Source organism: Musa acuminata, chromosome BXJ3-9 (assembly GCF_036884655.1).
Source record: "Musa acuminata AAA Group cultivar baxijiao chromosome BXJ3-9, Cavendish_Baxijiao_AAA, whole genome shotgun sequence".
Taxonomy (NCBI): domain Eukaryota; kingdom Viridiplantae; phylum Streptophyta; class Magnoliopsida; order Zingiberales; family Musaceae; genus Musa; species Musa acuminata.
The window spans coordinates 4,231,460-4,254,660 of record NC_088357.1 but is presented as its reverse complement, the minus strand read 5'-3'; the positions used below and the strand labels follow the sequence as shown (position 1 = coordinate 4,254,660).

At 37.4% G+C, this 23,201-nt stretch overlaps 2 protein-coding genes across 6 annotated transcripts; both read left to right on the top strand.

Moving 5' to 3' along the window:
• The first annotated feature begins 686 nt into the window (after nucleotides 1–686).
• LOC103997125 (elongator complex protein 4) lies at nucleotides 687–6,138 on the top strand. The gene is made up of 8 exons (XM_009418270.3): nucleotides 687–959; nucleotides 1,052–1,296; nucleotides 1,379–1,454; nucleotides 1,537–1,687; nucleotides 2,873–2,951; nucleotides 3,091–3,250; nucleotides 3,339–3,430; nucleotides 5,505–6,138. The coding sequence occupies exons 1-8, from the start codon at nucleotides 788–790 to the stop codon at nucleotides 5,670–5,672; spliced, it is 1,143 nt and encodes a 380-aa protein (XP_009416545.2). The 5' UTR covers nucleotides 687–787; the 3' UTR covers nucleotides 5,673–6,138.
• A 545-nt stretch (nucleotides 6,139–6,683) lies between these two features.
• Nucleotides 6,684–22,215, top strand: LOC135582203 (pre-mRNA-processing factor 39-2-like). Of its 5 annotated transcripts, none has more exons than XM_065167825.1 (14): nucleotides 6,684–6,805; nucleotides 7,036–7,154; nucleotides 7,929–8,029; nucleotides 10,565–10,794; nucleotides 12,571–12,738; nucleotides 13,027–13,384; nucleotides 13,472–13,615; nucleotides 14,279–14,431; nucleotides 14,511–14,627; nucleotides 14,905–14,982; nucleotides 16,132–16,281; nucleotides 17,812–19,707; nucleotides 21,173–21,284; nucleotides 21,424–21,826. In XM_065167825.1, the coding sequence occupies exons 2-13, from the start codon at nucleotides 7,070–7,072 to the stop codon at nucleotides 21,254–21,256; spliced, it is 3,564 nt and encodes a 1,187-aa protein (XP_065023897.1). In that variant the 5' UTR covers nucleotides 6,684–6,805; nucleotides 7,036–7,069; the 3' UTR covers nucleotides 21,257–21,284; nucleotides 21,424–21,826. The 5 variants fall into 5 exon arrangements, 4 of the variants coding, with proteins under 4 accessions (XP_065023897.1, XP_065023896.1, XP_065023894.1 ...); XR_010501272.1 differs by lacking the exon at nucleotides 6,684–6,805 and having other exon boundaries at nucleotides 6,893–7,154; nucleotides 21,424–21,656; nucleotides 21,753–22,215; XM_065167824.1 differs by lacking the exon at nucleotides 6,684–6,805 and having other exon boundaries at nucleotides 6,893–7,154; nucleotides 7,965–8,029.
• The last annotated feature ends 986 nt before the right edge of the window (nucleotides 22,216–23,201 follow it).

The following is a 23,201-nucleotide window of genomic DNA, read 5'->3' as shown; positions in this document are numbered from 1 at the left end:
GAGATATCATTGCCTTCGATGGTCCACCTCCTCCTCGTTGTCGCGAATGGGAGAAAGACGTTTTGGTCACATGCTCCCCACGCCCAAGCCACTCCAGAGCTGTAGCTATCGTGACAGCTCGGGGATAGCTAATGACCCACAAAGTCCAGGGAAAAGAATGGAGAGGATCAGGTGCATCATATGAACCACACACACACACTCTCTCTCTCTCTCTCTCTGCAGGTTGGCTGAGTTGTTGAGGAGGCAAATCGGGGATGCATGGATTACAGCTTGTGACCGCCGGCCGGTCTCACCACCGAGTTGCTGTTCCCATCTCCATTGAATGCTTGGTTCCTTTCGATGGTTTCGCTTCAAGCACTGGGAGAGGAACAAATGTGTCCTTTCTGTACGAGGCATTTACGCGAACAGGTCACGGGCAGTGAAGGAGGGATAGATAACTCGTTCTTGTCGTGACTTCGCTCGTGTTTGACTACGAGGATCATGACTTACGTCGGGATACAGTCGCGGTTAAGAAACAGTATTGGGTCGGGTCGGGTCGGGTCCGGTTTAAGGTTGATTGGGTTGGGCTGGGTTTTGTTTGAGTCGGGTCAGGTTCAAATTAACATGGGCTTGGGTCAGTTTCCAAACTGTCATCTTCCAACGCGATCGAGGCCGTCCATCCACCAATGCATATCTCTTGGGCTGTCGTTTGGGCCGATACGATACCGGTTCCGATTGGTGCGGGCACGGCGGTGCTCTCGGCTTGAGAGTGAAGGCAACGGACGAGCGGAAGAGAACCCGAGAAGTAATGGCGACGGCGGCGGACGGCCGTCTTCAGGGCGCTAGGAGCGCCAACACCAGTAGCTTCTCGCGAGCCCGGTCGTCGCCCTCGGCGGTGCTGCCCTCGCCTCCGAACCCTGGCGTCAAACTCGGCCCTAATGGCGCCACCTTTGTCTCATCTGGAATCCCAGACCTCGATAGTACTGTCCCCTCGCTCTCTCTCGTCTACGTCGCCTCGATGTCTCACGACAGTGTTAGGGTTCCTCCTAACGCTCGTGTACTGCTGTTGCAGGAATCCTTGGGGGCGGGTTCCTTTTGGGATCGTTGGTGATGGTGATGGAGGACGCCGACGCGCCCCACCATCTCCTCCTCCTTCGGAACTTCATGTCCCAGGGCGTTGTCCATCGGCAGCCCGTCCTCTTCGCCAGCCCTCTGAGGGACCCGAGGGCGTTTCTTGGCACGTTGCCTTCGCCTGTCTCCTCGTCCAAGGAGCACAGGCAACGAGACACCCTTGTCGACCACAATCAGCAAGATCAGGTACCTCTCCCTCTGCATCTCAATATCTGCTTTTTATCTTTTATTCAATCTTCAAGTAGTATGTATGGTCGATGGGGTGCAGGAGAAGGGTTTGCGCATAGCTTGGCAGTATAAGAAGTATTTCGGGGACCAACAGTCTTCTCAGAATCATAACAGAGGTTGGTCACTCGAAGAAAGACATCTTTTTTATTGGATAAGATAGTTTGCTAATACTAAAATGATAATAAATTGTATCTGCAGATGTTAAGCAGGAATTCAGCAATGACTTTGATCTGCGAAAGACCCTTGAAAGACAGCATGTCCAGTATATTGAAAGCATGAGTATTCAAGATATTCCACATCTAACCATACTCCGTAATCGATGTTCAAACTTTTTATCTGGACTTCCACGGTATGACCCATTCTTCCAGTTCATATACCACGTATAGAAATAAGAATTTTATACATGAATGTGCTGTTGGTGATGTTACACTTTCTAGTCATGATTCGATGAATATCAGTTGCCTGTTCTCATGGTAGATCTCTTTTGCGCTCAATAGCAATCTTTTTCTTGTCTGATGACACATCCGACAGATCAAAATTTATCATTTTATTTGGATCATTCTTGTTAAATGAAAACAATGTTTACTTTTCGATGATGGTAATGAAGAAAATAAAGACTTTGAAACAGATTCCCACTTGTTCATACATGCTTTTCTTGAGATTCTCCATCTTAGAGGTGTTACTTCTTTTGCTTCTTGGCGTGGGCTAAACAAGTTAATCATCAGTTTCCCTACTGAAGTGATGTTTCATGTCAAATAAGATAAACCAGGCGATGCTTTATCTATGTTTCAATAGACAATTAATCCAAGTTTAATTATGGATGCTAGTGATAAAAGTTCAATTTTTGACAACTAGAACCAATTCCAATATTTGGCTTAAAGGGTTTTGTGTTGCACTCTTTTGAAAGGAATTAACAATTAAGTGTTCATTGAGAAAATAGTATTATGGTAATCAATGTTTTGTTAAATTACTGTCAATGGAGAACAAGTGCGTAGAATATGCATGAATAATGAAAGATTGAATGATAAATTTAGAGTAACAAATTATGACTATTAATTGTTCCCAGAAAGGCAATTTAATTTTAAGTTGATGCATTCCTAGATGTCAGGCTCATTTAGTTACTTCTTGAACCAAAAGCATAATGACAATTTTCTATGCCTTCCATACTTGCCCTGCTGGCTGGAAATAGATACTACTGTTTTTGTTGATTTGACAATTCATTTGTTTTGCATCTAGGTCTGATGGTGGCAACTTAAGTGCTGGTCGTATTGCTATTCAGTCATTGTGTGCTCCACAATGTGGTTACGCTGAAAGATTGAATGATAAATTTAGAGTAACAAATTATGACTATTAATTGTTCCCAGAAAGGCAATTTAATTTTAAGTTGATGCATTCCTAGATGTCAGGCTCATTTAGTTACTTCTTGAACCAAAAGCATAATGACAAATTTCTATGCCTTCCATACTTGCCCTGCTGGCTGGAAATAGGTACTACTGTTTTTGTTGATTTGACAATTCATTTGTTTTGCATCTAGGTCTGATGGTGGCAACTTAAGTGCTGGTCGTATTGCTATTCAGTCATTGTGTGCTCCACAATGTGGTTACGCTGAAATGGTGTGTATAATTGCTTACGCTTAGCCAAAAGATTCAATTTCCAGTTACTTTGTAGAATATAAGTATCATTGTCTTTTAGATGTGTTAGTTTGACAAAAAAAAGTATTTTTATTCTAATTATATTGACATGCAATTGTAGGACTGGGACTTGGTTGCCTTTATCAGGTTTCTGAGATCAATTATTCGTTCTTCAAATGTGGTTGCTGTGGTAACGTTTCCCACTTCATTTCTTTCGCCTGCATTTCTGAAGAGATGGCAGCACCTGGCAGATACATTGTTGTCTGTCAGAGCAATTCCAGGCATGTTTAAGTGCTTCGTTTTTTTTATGCCCTCAATTGATTGGATCGCCTGGTCTTATTTCCAATTTTTTTCCTTTTTGCACATCAGATGAAGATAAGGATATGGCTAAACTCCTTACAGGATACCAAGATATGTTAGGGCTTTTACATGTGCACAAGGTTGCTCAGAACAATAGCCAGGTAAAAGAATATTGCATGCTCTTTTTTCCTATCATTGTCTGTATTTTAGTTTGTGGCCGACTAATGAACTCCACCAGATTCTGACAAGAAAATGGAGCCTTAAGTTGCTTATATTCTCTTTTCATTATTTGAAGTGCTGTTTCCGTGTTGTTATAATTAGATAGAAATCTGTAACTTGTGGCACGTGGCTTCTCTCCTCTTTTTTATTCTTTTTTGCTGTAGGATAAAAACTTCGCTAAAGAAAATGGTCTTTGACTGCTTGACTGAAGCTAAGGAAAAAAATGGATTTTATTTTTCTTTGAAGCATCGTGAAAGTTAAGGACATTTAAATGGAGGTGTTCTAGGGTCTATTTGCTGGCCAACAACTCTTAGGACATATTCACATATTTTTGCAGGGACGTAATTTACATATGTTTAACATTGCAAGCACTATTAGTTAAAAATCTTGACCCCTTTTCAGTGATATTACCCTCTGAGATATTCACAGAATTGGCTATTTTCTGAGACAGAGTTTGACTTATACATCATCAGTAACTTCTTACATTGTTGGAACTTGAATAAACTAGATTTGTTTAGCTAAACCAAACACCGGTCCTGAAACTTCTACTTACCTCTGATGCTTACTTGAGATATTCATTCTGGACTTAAGATTGATCTGTATTGGTTACTGGGATACTCAGGTTGCAGTGAGAAATTTTAGTTGCTCCCGGTAGTGGGGTAGAATGGAAGGCTTAAAGGCCTTGAGGAGCACAGGTAGTGAGATGGAACGGAAGGAGGTTAGAAAGAGGGAGAAAGAAGGGAAAAATATTTTTTATAAACTGGAAAGTCTTCGAAGACTCATCAACAAATATTGGAATATCTCAAGTAACGAGACATTTAGGTGGAGAGTATTAAAAATAGATAGTGGTTGAGTGGAAGTGATGCCGAGACAATATAAGTGTAGCCAAGATGGGGAGAGTGGATGTCCATGCAGGAGGAGGTAGTGGCAAGGTGGAGAGTGTAAGTCAGCACAGTCAGGGGATGCCCATATGGTCGGAAATGGATTAAATCATTGAGATTTCAGACTAAATTACCAGGGATAGTGGCTTCTGGCAACAGAAAACTACTAAGGGTTGCATGCTGACCATATTTGACATTGTAGCCTTCAGCTGATTCAGCTTCAGCTTATACAAGGTCAGATAGAGCTGTATCAGTTTTTACATCACTGTTCCTTCTGATCCTAGCAAATGCCTGTGAAAACCAATTTGCAATATCCATTTCATTCAGACCCTTTAACATGACACTTGAAAAATCTGCCGGCACTTGGCTGCATCTTCTCCTTTGTCCCATCTTTTACATTATATATTTCATGATTCTAGTTGTATACCCATATAATCACATTAGGACTCCCATGCAGGTAGCTCATTTCCCCATTATTTTCTCCCTTATGACACTTGTATTGTGTGCATCACATCAGTTTTTTACATTTGTGCGCTAGCTCTGGATAGTTCATGATGAATGGTATTAGTGTTACATGTTCTAATTTTGAACAATTCATTCCTAGTAGTTCCACTGTGTTATGCATATTATTGTTTTCTTTCTTTTAAACTAAACCTCCACCTGCTGTGTAATTTAAGGGTCATGTTCATTAAAGTTATTACTTTGTTCTAATTTCCATGGTCAACTTTTGTGTTGGTTATGTTCCCTCGAGTCATTATTTTGTTATTATTTCTTTGTAATATATGCCTAGAGGGATTTGAATGCCCTTGATCTTATGTTGCAACCACTAAAATGCATCTCCAGTGCCAACCAAACTGATAGGTATTAAGGGAAGTTCTTTTGTAAAAGTTTTGTTAATTCCTATTTGGAGCTTTATCCAGCGTGAGTTCTGCTTCAAGGTCAATCTAACATTGATCATTTTTTTTGTTACATCCTGGTAATCGGTGTAATCGGGTTTGACGTAGAACATCATTAGCATCAGCATGTGGTAGTGAGATTTGCTAACTTTTCTTCTGTCACACTTCTAAAACAAATATTCGAGTGATGAATTTGTTTATTCATCTTTTCTTCCAACTTTTTTTTTATATGCAAACAGGTTCCAACGGTGCTAGAGGCATCTACATTCTCATTAAAGCTTCAGAAGCGGAGATCTCTGGTCTTAGAACGTCTAAATCAAGCTCCTGTAGAGGCTTCAAGCGGCACTTCATATTCAACATCTGGCACTTGTTCTGGGCCATCAAAAGGTTCATCTCTTGATTTCTAGTAAGTCTTTAACTTGAAAACATGATGGATGATGGATTTCCACAATCGACCCATCTCCGATTTCCAAAGCTGTTGGTCTCACAAGGCTTCTTCATGAGTTGCAATCATAGTTTGCATGCAATGGAGTTGGGCACCAAGATTTTCCCTCCCTTGTTCATTGTTAGTTTAAGCATCTGTGCAGCATGACGGATCTGATGGGTCTCCCAACAAACAAGTAAAACGTAGAAGACAGACAGTAGAGGGGTCCTCAGTGTTCTCCAATATAAATTTTTGTACTTCAAAAGACTTTCTCATGTGCACATTTTAGCATGGTTGATTTAGGTTATCACTGTTCATTATGGCTGGAATAGCCAGTTTTTTTTTTTTTGTCTTTATTTACCATTGGAAGATGTTCTGGTTATTGCTGACTTTAGATGTCCGATGAACTTTGTGGATGATCCTTAAACAAACCATCTCTCGTTCTTTTATTTCTTTTCTCTTTTGATTCAATTAGGTTTCGATAAAAGGTGGGTATTTCTGGGAGACGACAACAAATTTTCTCTGGTCAAATCTTAATTCTTGTACATTTAGTGTTTCATATTTTCGATTCCTTAGAAAATACTTTCAAGAATCTAAAAATACTTGTCAGCAGTAAATTATTGTAAAGAAAACAACATTGTTTGCGAACTTTTGTGATCTATATGAAGAAAACAAGATGTTATATGAGGGAAGGCATCAAGAAACCACTCTTAAAGTTAAGTTTTGATTGTATAGAAATGTGCTTATGGTTTGGTACATTTCAAATTCATTATACCTTATTATCTTAAATTTATATAATATACATAATAGTTATGCATTATAATAAATTATAAAAATTTTAAAAATATTTTTAAAATGATTATATTGTATATTACAGATAAGTTTGATTTAAACTTATAAGTCAAAATTCATATTATAATTAAATCATAAGTTCAAATAAATAAAAAAGACAACTTATACATCGCATAATTATATAAAATATTTAAGTAGAGGAAGCCGTCTCCCCTCCGTCCGCTAGGGTTCCGAAGCCACGTGCGGAGAGGCTCCCCGAGTTCGCTGGATTCCGGAGAGTCGAACGCGTGGTGCTACCGGCGAAGGGCAGCAACGGTGGGGAAGGTAAGCCGCCTTCCTCTGCTTTACCCTTCCTCCGGGGATCACTTGTCGGCTGGCAGGATTCTTGCGGAAATCGGTTGAAATTGCCCGATGTTTCTCAAGAATTACCACTGGTTTCGCGACGATTCCTGGCATATACGCAATATCTTGGGAAATATGGGACCGTCCTCGGCCTTGTTCGAAAACAATCGACTCTTACTATATGTAAATGCTACTCTTGCTCCTGGTACCAGCGTCGCGGGGTTACTCGATCTCCCCGGTGGCACAATGGAGGCGTCGGACGCGAAGGAGATCGAAGAGAGAGACACGCTGATGGAGGATGGAGCTCAAGAATCCTCGGAAATGGTCTCAGGTGAGTTTTGATCCCTCCCATGTAGCTCTTTTACTTACAAGATTCTGACGAAAATGCGTGCAAGAACCATAACCAAATCAGTGTACGCTCTACAATGGAGCATGCTTGTTCATTGAAGTAGAGAGTTACGATGGCGCTCTACTGTAGTTCCTCTTTCACGGGGGTCATAATGGGACGCACGGCAACCAGGTGGAATCAGGAAAGAAACAAGAGATAAAACTTAGGGAGTGGTTGTTGCTCAGTTTCCTCTGTGGCACTCCTCTCGATTCACATAGAAGATGAATTCTTGAATGCGCTCCATAAAGTGATCGTTCTCATTTTCTTTTTTTATTTTTCCTGCATGATGAGTTGACTTTTAGGGTTCACTTTTGCAGTGTGGCTTTTGAAATTACGAAGATCATTTTGATTTGACACATTTAATTGCAGTTTTTGGTGATGTATGTATACTGAGGTTCCAGTGCTTGCTTTTTCTTGGTTTGATGTTTATTGTTTTCGTGTGATTAGGGTATTGTCATGAAGTAGGGATGTAGGTCTACTTTAAAGTATTGAACGGTTGGACAATCTAAATTATTGTAATTTTAAAGAGGTTATTGAAGAATGAAATTTTTTAGATGGTTGGTGATTTTCGTTCTTTGTTGTCTAATTCTTAAAAAAAAATGGAAAGTTCAAAAATTCAATGCATTATCTAGATGTATTCAATTGTGGAATTTTGTGTGAAATAAATTGGATCATGATTTTAAGAGTATTTTAATGACGTAATATTTCAACATGCAGTTGGTTATGATTGGAATAATTTTCAAGCTTTGCTAGGTGACATCCCAAATGATTTTGAATCTTGGACTTCACTTATAGCACATATTGAGAAGGCTTACCCTGTAAGTGATATTCATCTTGCTTTATTTTCTTGTATGTGGATTTGATTTCTTGAATTATTTTGCCTGTTTATGCTTAGGGAAATGTAATGATATGTAAGTATATATGATTCTGTATTCAGTGTTTGAAACTTATATCATCATTTGAAGTTTCATGAGCAACTCATAACAGAGATTTCTTGCTAAAAGAATTGGCTGAATCATTTATAGAAAACAGAGCTTTTAGTTTCATTTAGAGTTTTTTGAAGTTCAATATGTTAACAGCCTCCACCACTATCTGCCACAACAAATTTATACATGATTATTTTTTATTTTGATAACAATTATCATCTATTGCTTTAATATCGTGACCAGTGTCTCATATTGTGCCCTCATTGAATGACATGGATACCAGTTGGTGGATCTACTGATATAGCATTGTGATTAGGATTATTATGGAAAATTTTGCAATTCATAACAATGGAGGTGGTATATCCAGGCAATTCATTAAGACTCATGATTCTTAAGGATTCATATGTAATCTTGTTTAGATGATATTACTGTTGAGCTCTTTTATATACGTGGAACAACAAATATTGCTTATGTTACCTTTTATATGACAAACAGATATCCAGAACTCACATTCCCAAGATTCCACATATGTCAATGTTAGTTGATTGCTGTTTTATTTTCATTTACTGGCTAAGGCTTGAAGTTGGGAAGTGCAATTAGTATCATACACTTCTAGTTGGTTAACAAACTCATAATCTTAATGTGTCGGCAATCTCAACCTGTATGGTAGAAGGCACAAATGAGGAACTATAAACAATCAATATTGACAAAACAACAAGTACACTAAAAAATTATTATTAACTTTGAATGTAAGAAAAATACAATACTGAACTGTAATGCATTACATGCTTCTGTCAAATACTTGCATTTTAATGTGATGTTGATGCTTGCTATAACATGCACAGAAAATAAAAATAAGTCAGGTAATAGTGAACTGGATAAAAACAATAACAGCATATAGTGGGAACTACTATGTAATTGCTAAAATCATGACTAACATTTTCCCATTCATCTTTGCACTTCTCTTTCCTTATTTATGAACCTTCCAAAATTATTTGTGGTATTTCTAGGAGGATCTCCAATGAACTCTTTTGTTGCTCAAAGAACTATGATGCACCCAATGAAAAGACCAATTTTTTTTTTCCTAGATCTGTTCAGAAGTAGATCTAATCAACTTGTATCCCTTTCACACTATTCCAAGGAAGAAAGTTAATCAACAGCTGAACACAAGGTGGCAATTTTGTCTTAAAGAACAATTCAAACGAGAAGGTTATATGTCCAAATGTAACCTATTGAAAAAAATTAAAGCCCCTTTTGTCATCTAGGAAACAAAAGTCATAGTGTCATACTAAAAAATTTTAGCATTGTGAAAAAGAAAAAAAACCTTTTTAGCAAACTTTGAAATTAAAACTTTAAAATCCAAAAGAAAAATGGAAAAATAACACATGAGATAGCATGTCATGAAACAAATACAGAAGGTTAATGAATCAACATGATTTTTAAATGAAAGGATGACTTATCAATGTCTTAACTTGCCAAGGTCAAGCCTACAAAAGTGAAGAATCTCAATCAAAACTGGTTCCTAGAACACTCAATCAATAATTAAACAAACAGCGAAGAACTTGTATAGTAGAACTTAAAATCTTCTAAATGTGTGCATATAGCAAAGTATACATTATATCAAAATAAAATGGAGGAAAATGTAGGAAGAAAACATGTTTTTCTTAAATTCTAGAATTCTGGTAAAAAGCCTAATATAAGATCAAGTTTTAAAAGAAAGCTGCTTGAAAGGTAAAATTACATTGGAGGCAATAGAAACAAGCATTTGATGATTGTGGGTTATTGGTTGAGAGTTTTAGGGAGTAGGTATATAACCAGACCTGCCACTTATGCTCCCAGGCTGCATTTTTTTCCAAGGAGATCAGTAATGGCTCACAGCAGTTAAAAGTTTTACCTGTTGGTGAGTACAAAATTATCCCCAAGAAACTTAGGAATGGTGGTTTAACTAGATTTGATGGCTCATATCATTTGAAGACCATAGAACACTTAAACAAGAGAATCGAACTTACAGAACCTCATACAAGGGAAATAGCTTCTGACCAAAATAGTATTGCAATTATACACGTACAGCTGTATTGCAGTATTCCTATGATGAACCATGTCATCATGCATTCGACTTGATCTCCAGGTTAGTTTAGCAAATTCCTTTTGTTGTAGGCATATAACCTGAAGAAGGGTTATCATGCTACCTGACCCGTTGTAATTGCAAAAAGTGACGAGTTGATGGCAGAGATAGCAAGAAAATCATGGTCCAGTGGATACTAACAATCTCATTGTTGTGACGTTGAAGCCTGTTTCTTTTTTCCGTTATTTACTGTGACATTCTGAATTGTCATAGTTTGTCTGTTTTTTGTTATGAGATAAAATATTAAATTTATCTGTGATTTCGTCTTTTCTGTTATTGACATTTTGATATATGTGCTGCAGAATGACCTGGAAAGGATATGTTTGGTTTATGATGCCTTCTTGTCTGAGTATCCTTTATGCTATGGTTATTGGAATAAGTATGCAAGTAATAGGGCACGACTATGCACTTTACATGAGGTTGAGGAAATCTATGAACGGGCTGTCCAAGCAATACCATATTCTGTTAATCTGTGGGTCAGTTACTGTACATTTGGTGCCTTATCATTTGAAGATCCTGCTGACGTACGGAGGTACTTAATATAAGTTTCTACTTGATAATAACAAAATATGCAATCATATTGCTTTATTCCATATGCCATTTTTTAATATAAAATTCTGGTAACGGTTTCTGGTGCCTTACATCATATTTAGCTAAGTTTAGGGGAAAATTTTTCAAGCAACAGATTTGAAATTAATATAATAAAGCTTGATGAAGTATAACAAGATAAAATTGTGAGGTTATTTATGCGGTAGAAACTTTGATAAAATTGGAACATTGAGTTGATTGTCTGCATGGACGAATGAATAATTTGGCTTAATAGGATTTCATTTCTCAATCGTCATGTAGGATTCTAGAGTTTCATTACTTTAATTGCAGTTAATTGTGGATGCATATGAAGCCTATGATTTTATAGGTCTCCAAACTTTTCTTAAAGTGCTTAAAAGTTATTACTTGCAGACCAGGGTTTTTCATTTGGTCCAGTCTGGTAACCAGAAGAAATCAAGTTTGCCACCGGATTTTACTCATTATTGGGCTTGAACTGAGTGGTTAGCCTAGCTCAGTTCAAAAGGTCTGGTTTGAAATGATCCTTTTTGTAGTTTTGATGGTATGTCTTTATTTGTCTTATCTCTCTCTGTCTCTCTTGATTCTCTCGAGTCCTGGTCTCTCTCTCTCTCTCTCTCTCTCTCCCCCCCCTCCCCCCCCTCCCTCTTTCTCTCTCCGCCTGCTGCTGACCATCGTCGCCTGCTATCACACTAATCCCACTATCGTGCCATCCCCAGTACTTTTCCTAATCCTTCTCCTCCTCCTCTTCTCCTTCTCCTCCTTCCCACTCTTGGTGCCAATTGGTAATGCTGGCTTACCACGTGGTGGTATGCTTGTACATACTCGGGCCCATCCCGATCTGGTTAGGTCCGGTATCAGGATTTTAAACCCTGGTTCACATATTCATAATTTAACATATCTACTGTTACATACCTTCTGGAATTGATGCTTTTAGTGACACTACAAAAGAAAAAAAAAAAAATGTTGCCACGGAAGATATATGATTTGCATGAGAAACTTATCATATTGCATTTGAATTAGAAAAGGATAGCGGAGGTGCTTCAGCAAGGCATTACATTTATGGGGAATTGTTTGATTTACATGAGAAATTCTTCTTCTCTTTGTTTAATAGGAATGAACATGGACTTCTTATAATTGTTCTTAGTACTGATCTGACATCTGCATTCCATAAAATTATGGATGAGGATTTGGTTTGTACTCATGATTTGGTAGGTCTTAACTCACTAGAATAATGTAGGTGCTACGTATTATGGTGGGGCACTCGCTAATCGAATGAGTTGAATAGCCAAAATGTATTGTGTGAAACATGGTTACTTGTTGGAACTATTGTTGAAAATAATCCAATTGCTTGACAGGTAATGAAATATCTTGCTTAGGTCTGAACTAGAGAGTTCCTTTATTTTAAGAAAAGAATGCATCAAACAGAACAAATCATATCTTTACATGCATAATTGGAGAGCAGGGGGTTTACAATGTGGATAAATCTTGATTAGAAAGCTAAAGTTCATGGCTAGGTAATATGATTGTTTAGAATATTTGAGAATATTCGCATTTGTAATTGAACTGGGGAGTTCCTGTTGGAAGAGCTGAAATCTAGTCGACTTGAAGTTTAAGTACACAACTCACATTTGATTATATGTTAAAATTTACTTACTTTCTGGTTTATACCACTTTCTCTATTTTCTGTGCTAACATTTTCAAAATTCTTTTTTGCATTAATATTTATGGTACCACTTGCCAGATTATATGAGAGAGCTTTGTCCTTTGTTAAGAAAGACTACTTGTGCTATCAGCTGTGGGATAAATACATTGAATTTGAATATTCACTGAAGCAGTGGAGTCAGCTAGCTCATCTTTACATTAGAACACTAGTATTTCCCACAAAGAAACTGCAAAGCTATTATGAAAGGTACGTATCTTGTTTTATTCCCCAATCTGGGAAATATGAAATGCTTTAGTCTCATGTTGGTGAAGATACAAGATTGTGCTACACTCTTCTTGCTTGTCACAAAATTGTTTTTTTAGTTATTAGCACTGGTAATGTGAATTCATTTGTTCTGTTAAGTCATTGATTTGATATAACTTTGATGTCGGGAACATAGTAAATTTGGTACTATCTTGAGTACATAAATTACTTCTGAAGAATCAAGTTTGTGATGATATTATATAACTTGAAACTGCACTTGAAATATTTCAGATTTAAAAGGTTGATTGATATGTGGTCAAAAGAGATGGGTTGCCAGCATGATCTTGATTTTCCAAGAGAAAATACACATAGTCATGGGCTGATAGATATCAAGGATAGTGAATATGTAGAAATCTCAAACCTAATTAGAGAATTTATGGATCAGAAAGCTTCAAAGTATGCATTTAAAAAATTCCTATCCATCGGACAACAATTATATCAGAGATCAAGACAGATAGATGAAAAGATCAGTTGTTTTGAAGCACATATCAGAAGGAATTATTTTCATGTGAAGCCATTGGATTCTGGTCAGCTTGAGAACTGGCATCATTATCTTGACTTTGTTGAAACACAAGGAGATTTTGACTGGGTATAAATTCTACTGATATTATGCTAATTATCTCAAATTTGATCTGTTTCCTTTTACCATCTGAATGACCACATTTTCCTATGACAGATTGTAAAACTTTACGAGAGATGTTTGATTGCTTGTGCTAATTACTCAGAGTTCTGGATTCGATATGTTGAATTTGTGGAAGCAAAGGGTGGCCGCGAGTTAGCAAATCATGCACTGACTCGAGCAGTGACTGTCTTTCTTAAGGTATCCCCCAAAACACACACACACATGATTTGTTTGGACAGACTTGTATTACATTTCAGCAAAAAGTTGTTTGGACAGACTTGTATTACATTTCATCGAAAAGTTGTCATTTTTTTGGCTCCTTTTATTTGCTGTGATGGTATTTACAAGGACATTCAAGCTGTTTATATATGTTACCATTTGTCATCTTGCATACGTAATCTTTTGCATAATTCCACAATGTTTTTTCTTTTGAATTTTCTTGGTATTCTATTACTTACAGGCATCTAAAGTGAGACTTTTGAAATAGAATAACTGTGTGCATTATTAAGGTCCAAATTACATAATGTTGACATCTAATTCTGTGAACCTTTTTTTTGGGGGTCATTTAATGTAGCCTTTTAGTGGATCTAATTGTTCAAACAATCACCATAACATGCTTACGTGTTACTAAATGTCTGATGCATCATGCATGGATGATTGGTTCCTGATAGTGAAGTATTTATGCAGCATCAACAGGATTATTTGGCTATTTTGTTGAAATTCAAGCACCAAAAGCCATGATGGTAATTGATAGTACATTATGGGAATTATGCATGTAGATGGCACACTATATTTAACTTTTATTTTTTTCTTTGTCATTGTGTGTCAGTTGTTTATGTCATTGTATGTTATTGCCAGTAGAAAGTCCCAGCTTTTTGCATCTACAGCGCCATGTTTAAGGAGAAAATTGGTGATGTCTCTGGTGCACGTGCTCTATTTCTTCAGCGGGATATGGATTTAGCTTCTAACTTGGTTGAAACTGTTTATAGAGAAGCAAACATGGAAAAGCGCATGGTACAAGATAGCTGCAATTATTATTATTTTTTGAGAGATGGAATTGTCAGTACTAATAAATGTCATCATACTCCTGCAGGGGAACACTGATGTAGCTTACCTGATATATGAAAAAGCAATTGAATTGGCTAAAGAAAAGGGGAATCTGAAAATCATTCCAAATTTGTACACTAATTTTGCTCGTTTTACATTTGTGGTAAGCCTGCTGGGGATTCTTTGTCATGGCTGTATCTCACCTTAACTATATCCAGCAGACAGCATAAATGTTGTCTTACAATTGTTGTGTGTGTTGTTTTCCTTTTAACTGTCAACAAAGGAAATGTATAGATCTGCAGATAAACTACTTTTTCTTCAGATGCAGATTGTTTTTTAGGTGTAGTCCTAATTAGAGGGAAAACCGTTTACAAGCAGTGGTAGCTTTGAGGTTTTTAATCACCTTTTCTTTTTGTTTCTTGACTTCACTCTTTTTTCAGGCAAGTGGTAGCTTTGAGGCAGCTAGAGGAGTTTTCGTCAAGGGTATTCAGCAATTACCATGCAAATCAATCCTGGAGGTCCAATTCTTCTGATATTTGCTTTCTTGTTATATTAGAACCTATTCCATTTATTCGTTTATATGTTTGTCTGTGAAGATCAAGTAGTGGCTGCTGATTGTATGCTTGCCACCGTAGAGTTCTACTGACATGGAATATCTTGTATACAGTCTTGTGCATGTATTCTTATCCGTTAATTATAATATTACTTCTTTAGCTTTACCATCATGTTTTTCAGTTCCAAATGTGTATTTCATGTTGGAACTTCACTTTCTGTCCTGTGTATTTAAAATTTGAGAGTATTCTTGAAGTTATGCCTTGTGTTAGGTAGATCATGGAAAAATAAAACTTATTAACATCTCAGATGCCAAGTATGATTCTGAATTGTGTTCCCCTTCCAAGTTCTCGTAGAGCTTTTTTTGCCCTTTATCCACCTGAAGTAATATCCTTAAGGAACTAAATAATGCTCTGTGCTCTATGATTCTTTTGTGTTGTCCTGTTTTTATGTCAGTTGTAACCAATTTGAAGACTTTTACTGATCTTCCATCAGAAGCAACATATTAAGTTGCAAAAACTTTCATGCTGAAGTGTTACTTTTTTTCTTTAGTCTCAGTATTTGATTGATAAGCATGCTGGGGATTCTTCCTTAAGGGACAGTTATAATACAGAGATCTGTATCACAGCAGAAGCTGAAGTTTTTTCGTTTTCTGTTCATACTTACCATGTTTTCTCTAAAATAGATCCTTTAAATGAAGAAAATTATGAATGTCATGTACATACTTCTACAAATTATGATATTTTTGAATATTCATATCGATGATACTAACCACTAAAAGCCTTTCTACAGGAGGGAAAAGAATAGGACAAAAAAATGATTGTATTTATTAAAAAATTAGGTGTAGTGCTAATTGAGGATCACAAACTAAACTAAAGAAAACTTGGTTAGAAACAGCAAGAAAAATGTGATCATTCTTCGTCTACACAGTGACATTGTGCCCAATAGAGCTCACTGGTGGGAAAGAATCCATGTGGTCTGCCCCAATTAGTTGGGAACATCAGTTTATCTTGTTCATAGAATTGTTACTGATAACGACACTTTTGTATTGGATTTTTTTTCTTCTACTTTGTTTATTTTTTTATGTTTCTATTTAACTCATTTATATTCTACAGGGATTGATACACTTTGCAACAATTCATGGTGGAGCTTCTGAGATACCTGTACTGGACACAATTATTGCAAATGTAATAGAGCCAGAATCAAATGTATATGGAGCTTTGGGTTTGCAAGATCGTGAAGACATATCTAGGTCGTTCTTAGAGGTAAGATTGCCTTTTCAAGACCACGAGTTCATTAAAACAAATGTACGAGTCTTATGTTCAGAAGAATATATGTCTAGCAACAACTACCTGAATGTTTGTATAGGATGCAACTAAGATCAGGGTTTCAAATACTGGTCACTGGCTGGTATTTAATGATCCAATGAAGGAGTGGAATTGGACCATAGCAGACAGTACCAGTTGGTTTTGTTTTTAATTGCTTTCTTTTACTGGTACTAGGCATTGTGGGGGGTCGATATTCCACCTGGTACACTGGTACCATATCAGTACGGCAGATTACTGATACGTTACGGAGGTTTAAAATCTTGACTCCTCTGATAAACAGCCATTTGGATGGTTTTTTATCTGATAAACTCTTGTCTTGACTCTTATCTGATAAACAGATTGTGGGAACAAAGATAGCTTGGCCTTATATGATTGATCAGAAACATAAATATGATAAGTACTGGTGTGGTGGAGTTAATAATTTTTTAAACCTCAATCTATTTGAGAAACTACAGGAGTTGCACATGTAAAGTTCTGTAAGTGTCTGGGATGGTGTTTGACTTCAACTTATGTCAAGATTAGTGCTTCTCAATTCTACAGTGAAGGGTCAGAGGAAGATTGCTAATGTAACTACAAGTGGTCTAGTGCTATATGTTTTTACTTTATTGTTTATACTATTCTTTACACTTGGAAAAACTGAATAATGATTATTGACTGGAATTTAAAATGTATAAGATAAATTAAGACTAAATTGAATATACTTTTATTAGAAGCTAGATATTTTTATGATGATTGTTAATGTAACTCACTGCATTTAATTTAAAGAAAAAGCACAACTATTAAATCAATGAATCTTAGTTGCCCAGTAGTGTTGTTGTCACTTGATGTTAGCTCTCTTAATGCTTATATGGATATTAATTATTAAATGACATGAACACTGCTCATGTGACACTCTATACGGTTATATAGACCCCCAAACCCATTTTTTGAATTCTTTTCCCTTTTTCCATTAGACATCAGGAATGCCACGAGGATGGGCATTACTATGGTATCATGCTTTCAGTTGTTTCTTCTTGGACTGTTCTTAGGGATACCTGCTTACTTATGTATGGTGGTAGTCACTCTAAAACTTGTAAGTGAAAATCATCATATTTTTTTTAGGATTTGTATGTGCATGATCATGTGAATGTAGCTCACATGTTAATCTTTTGCACAATTGCCACAATACTGGACATTTTAGTGCACCAACTCTTTCGTATCATCTATCCTTTTTGTGATAGGCTGTGAACGGGCAAATTCAAATTTTTCTGCAACTGCAAGTGGATTGTTGATATTGTTGCAATGTTTCGTTACTATTGTTAATTTTTAGTACAGTGAGTCTCATTAGGGTAATAATTTAAGCTTTTACTTATATGCTCAGTTCATAGATATTTAAGAATGGTTCATTCTCTAGTTATTAACTCTTGATTTATATTTTTACACCACTTTTGATATTTGCTGCTAATTATTTCTGATTGCTACCAGCAGTTCATGGACCTTTATGGAAATATTCATGAAATTAGAAAGGCATGGGATCGCCATAGGAAACTTTTCTCGCATATTATGAGAGTACCACTCGACCGTACATTTGTGGAGAAAAGCAGTATACACAAGAGCAAGGACGGAAGGAAGGGAACAGTGAGTGCTGTTTCTCGTAGTGGTTGTTTTGATAACAGCAATCCAGCCCTGGGTATGCATCAGGTGAAACACTCACCTGCACAATATAATGTTGATATCCTTTCAGAAAGGGATGCAACTAGCAACTTGCATTTGGAGATAGATAAAAATAGTGCAAAGGAAATACAGGGACAGGATGCTAAATTACCAGAGCAGCCTATGATGGAACAGAGTGAACCGCATGTCATCACTAATGAGCAAGTTCATGAAGCTCCTGCTACGGCTCAAGTAACAGATGTCCCCTTGGAATGCTCTAAGATTGAAAATGATAAACCTGAACACAATTCAGATGACAACATAAGACCACCTTCGCGCGACAATCTCCAAATGAATTCTCCAGACTCTGACAGTCGGCAGGTGACTTTGAACACTCTAGTTGAGACTGAACTTTCAGAACAAGTAATTACGGTTCCATGTGGCAGCAAAGTTCACGATGGTATGGACACAGTTGAGGCCTCTGGATGTGATGAACCTGATCCATTGGACATGAAATTAAGCACATCTTCTCAAGCTGATTTTCAGAAAGATGAGTCACATTCGCATCAAGCTACTGAGCCTCCTGCTATAGCTGCAGAATTGAAATTGCAACAGCAACAGAGCGCTCAATCAAAGTCTAAATTGAAGCATGATTTACCTGTTAGTATTGCATCTCCTCAACTTGATAGCAGCGGAGGAAGCTGGACCCAGATGAGCTATGGAAGGCAGGCTCCTGAAGAAGTTACCTCATCTCATCAGCATAGCCAAGCATCACAACCTCAGCAAGGGCAGGTTCCTGCACAGATCCAGAACCCTTCTGCTGGAACTAGCTCACAGCTTCTTATGGATCAAAGTCATCCATGTCAGTCTCAGGTTTGGACAAGCACGCAAGCTCAGCAGGCTAACCAAATCCAGCTTCTGTATCAGATGGCTGCTGCTCAAGCCTACCAAAATGGCAACTATGCTTGGGCAGGGCAAAATATGCAGCATCAGGGTTTGGTATATGTGCAACCCCAACCCAGCCCTCAACCTGCTTCTCAAGCCCAAACTCTAGTTTACCAGCAACTGCACCAGAACAGTGAACAATATGGATATTCTCAAAGTGGCCAAGTGTTTGCACCTCATATCTGGCATTATTATCAGCAACAATTGTACTATCTGCAACAGCAACAGCAGCAGCAGCAGCAGCAACAACAGTCATCACAGATTTCACAGGCACAACAACCACAAGAATCTCTCTCTCAGCAGCTGTCACTGGAGACCCAACAATTGCTCCTCCAACTACAGCAGCAACAATACCAACAACTTAACCAACAGGAGCCGCAACAAAACCTTTCTTCGCCAACGCAAAACCAGAACCATCAACATCAGCCGCAGCAAAAACCATCTCATCTTCAGCAACAGAATGAGCAGGCTAATCAGACACAAGAACAGCAGCAGCTTTTATACCTGCAACAACAGCAGCAACAGATGTATCTTCATCAGCAGCTGTACCTGCAGCAGCAACAGCAGCTACTTCAACAGCAGATGCTCCAGCAGCAACAGCAACAAGCACCACAACAATTTTTCCAACAGCAGCAGCTACTACAACAACAGCAACAACAACTTTTGCTACTACAGCAGCAGCACCAACAGCAGCAACTATTACAGGTGCAGCAGCTAGAGCACCAACAGCAGCAGAGATTCGATGCATCAGAAATTCAAGTTCAACCGACTAGTTCTCATCTTCAGGTAGGCCATTTATTTCACAGTAATAAATACAAGTATTTATTAACTTATCTATTAATTTTCTTGTTCGGACCATGCCATCTATACAAACTGCCATTTCATGTGTATTCAAAGGTTATATGACAACAACAAAAACAAGCCATAATTATTCGAAGACTATATGCTTTCTAAAATTAGATTTGGAAAGGTGGAGAATGATGCATATTCCTTTTAGGTAATAAGTCTAACTTTCATTAGATTTCAGTTCTTTTGTTACCATTTCAAGAAATTTTCTAGATATTAATTAGTTTCTTAGTTCACAATCTTAGAACACCAAATTATGCCTGAACACTATGCAACCAATAAGCAAAAGGAAGATCATCGTCAGAAAGTTGACAATTCTCTTGTAAATTCCAAAACTTGTAGTTCTCTTAGGTGTTTGCCGTGATCTAAAACAAGCAGGCTTAGAGGAAGAAGAAGATGGAGACGATGACTGGGCCATAGGTCTTAAAAGAAACTTGAATTTCATCCATAATTCATTATAATTACCATAGACTCAACCTACTTATTTATATGTAGTTGGAATATCAAGAGATTTCAATTAGAGGGTTCAACCAGAAAATAAGAATAAAAATAAGTATCATATACTAAGTATTTACGCAACACAAAACTGACCTAAATTTGACTTAATAGACTTGGTACTGATACAAAATAATAAACCTGAACAAAACTCAAGTTAAATTTGACTGTAACATATAAAGCTGACCTAAATTGAATTTTGACATTTAAAAGCCTAATCAGACTTCAACAGGAAATTGACTTAGTTGAATAGTAATTAAACCTAAACCCAGCCCTGATCTTTTAGCAGTTGACATAACGTGAACCTAGCTTCTTTAAGATAACCAGGCTTCTTCTGTTTGATGTCTGAACATGAAAAAACTAATGCATCAGGTTGTCGTTGATAGAAAATTGGCTTATTTATGTCTATGGGATTATAATTAGTAGTATAATTGCACGTAGCAAACGTTGTTGCATCCCCCCCTAAGATGCACCAATATCTAGCTGAATTTTGTGAGGATGCATAATGATTGTACTAGGCAGCAGCCATTATGGTATATTTTTTTACCCATTGAAGTTTAGTTGATCTTTTAGCAATTCTTTTCTTGCACACTACTAAATTTGGCATCGATTGTGGAGAATTGATGAGGTTGTTGCTTTTCATAAAGTTTCTACTGTTTTTATAGAACCTATATTAATGGGAAATCTCCTTGGATCTGTGCAGTTGATAGAATTACTCCTACATGTTGGGAGTACAAAGAACTTACTGCTATAAGATAGCATTTATTACGTATTGATGCATTAGAAATGAGAAGGTGAAATCTTTTCTAAGTTGACAATTTGGGTGATGAATAATTAGGATGGAGAAAATTTACGACTGATGCATTACTTTTACTCTCTAAAATGCCTGATGAGATCATTTCTTTTGTAGGCTGAAGAGGCCAACTTGATGAAAGTTGAGCAAACTACGGGTTCTCAGTCATCGACCCCCCAGCGGACTCCCACCAAGCAGTGATTATGTTTGTCCAAGTCCAAAACTTACGGTATGAGACATCTTGCACATTTGAGATGGCTGTACCGTTAGGTTAGAATAGCCATCATGCATGTGTCATTGTCCATGATTCGATAGCTACGTCTTGACTCATTAAAATTATATTGATCCTGTTGTAGATGGTTATGTAGGCATCTGTTGAAGTTTCGTTTCTTCGGTCGAAGGATGATTTGGGGCCGCCTCCGAGTTGAACTAGATTTGATAGAATCAAGTATTCCGGATGTTCGAGTGAGTGCACCAAATGATATGCCGACTGACTCGCATTGGGGAAATTCGTGATGCGGACGTACTAATGATCGCCCAGGTTCCATGAAGTGAACTAGATTTGATAGAATCAAGTATTCCAGATGTTCGAGTGCACCAGGTGATTTGCCAACTTGTATCGTTGGATATTATTGGAAATTCTTGATCGCCTATGAGACTAACATATGAAATCATCACTAATTATAAATGTTCTTAGGGTTTAAAATTGTTCTGAATATTAGTGATGCCAACATGTGGAAAAGCCGCACAGCAGATGGCTTGCGTCGTGTCTGTCTCCTAGTGTTTTGATGCTGAAGGATGGCAATAGCCACCGGCGAATTGCAAGAATAGCAACAGTCGACACTAAAAGCAGATGAATGTGCTGAGAAAGAAACGTTAAATTCTCCAGTAGAATTTAACCGCAGACAAATGTTGATGAATGTGCTGAGAAAGAAACATTCCTTTGAGCGCCTTCTCCCATTCATTGGGTATGATCCCGATAATGAAAACCATTGTGTCTCAGAATCCTCTGACTGTCATTGCAGTCGTCACCTCCATTATCATGCTGTTTCTGGTGGATGCTTGCTAATCTAGTTCTTCTTCCTGGATCTCTAACCTCATTAGAAGATTGTTCAGCTTGGAAAGACCTGCAACAAACACAAATATCTATACTTTTCATATTTGTATCCATAGTAACTACTGGAGTACTTGTTTCACTCCAACAAATGGAGTATTTGGGGATAAGCCAAGCCATGATTGATCAATCTGGAGATGACCACGGAATAAAAAGGTCCCTTTTTTTTTTCTTCTTCTTTTTGCCTTCTTATAAAAGAGAGAATAGGAAGTTCAACTAAATAAATCATCACTGATAATGAACAGTCAAATCTTGCAAAATTATAGAAGCATCGTAGTCCTTAAGATCAAGGACACAAATGCATTAATGGATACTGCAGAGTTTCAAAGAGCAGTAGCACAATGAAATCTACAGCACCAACATCAATAAACTGCGTTTCAACACTAAATAATCAGGGTTACACTATTATAATAAAGGGACTTGATACCTGCAAGTTGGTCACACAGAGAAACTGATCATTGTAAACGGCGCCAGAGAATTTGGTGTCTGTTGAAAACCCCCCACAAACTAACTTAACCAACAACCCACCGAAGGTAAAAGCTTCAAAAGTTCAACAAGAAACATCCGATTGCATCATAACACTCATATGATGAGGACCATCACAATTCCAAGCTCTGCTGCTATTCCAGAAGCAAGTTATACCTAAATGTATGACAATTTGATCAGAATTTATCGACAGTATTCATTCATGGAAACAGAAGGCTAACTGAGAAGTTCCTGTGTACCTCTGAACAATCTTAACATTTAACTCCTTGAAGGTATCCATCTCCTCTCCACCTCTACCTAATACCTATCGAGTACGATCAGTGGTCATGTGATGACGAACCTGAAGCCCAACGCTTTTAGCAGACAAAACAGCTCTTCCATAGTAAGAGAACCTAAAAAGCTTGCACGCGTGGTTAAGTATTATTTAGCTGTGGATTTCTTTTCCACAAGATTAAATATATGTGAAACTCTTTTCCAACAATATATGACAGCTGTTCTGTGTCCAGTAATTGTTCTGCTCTCATTTTCTCCCAACCTAAATTCGAC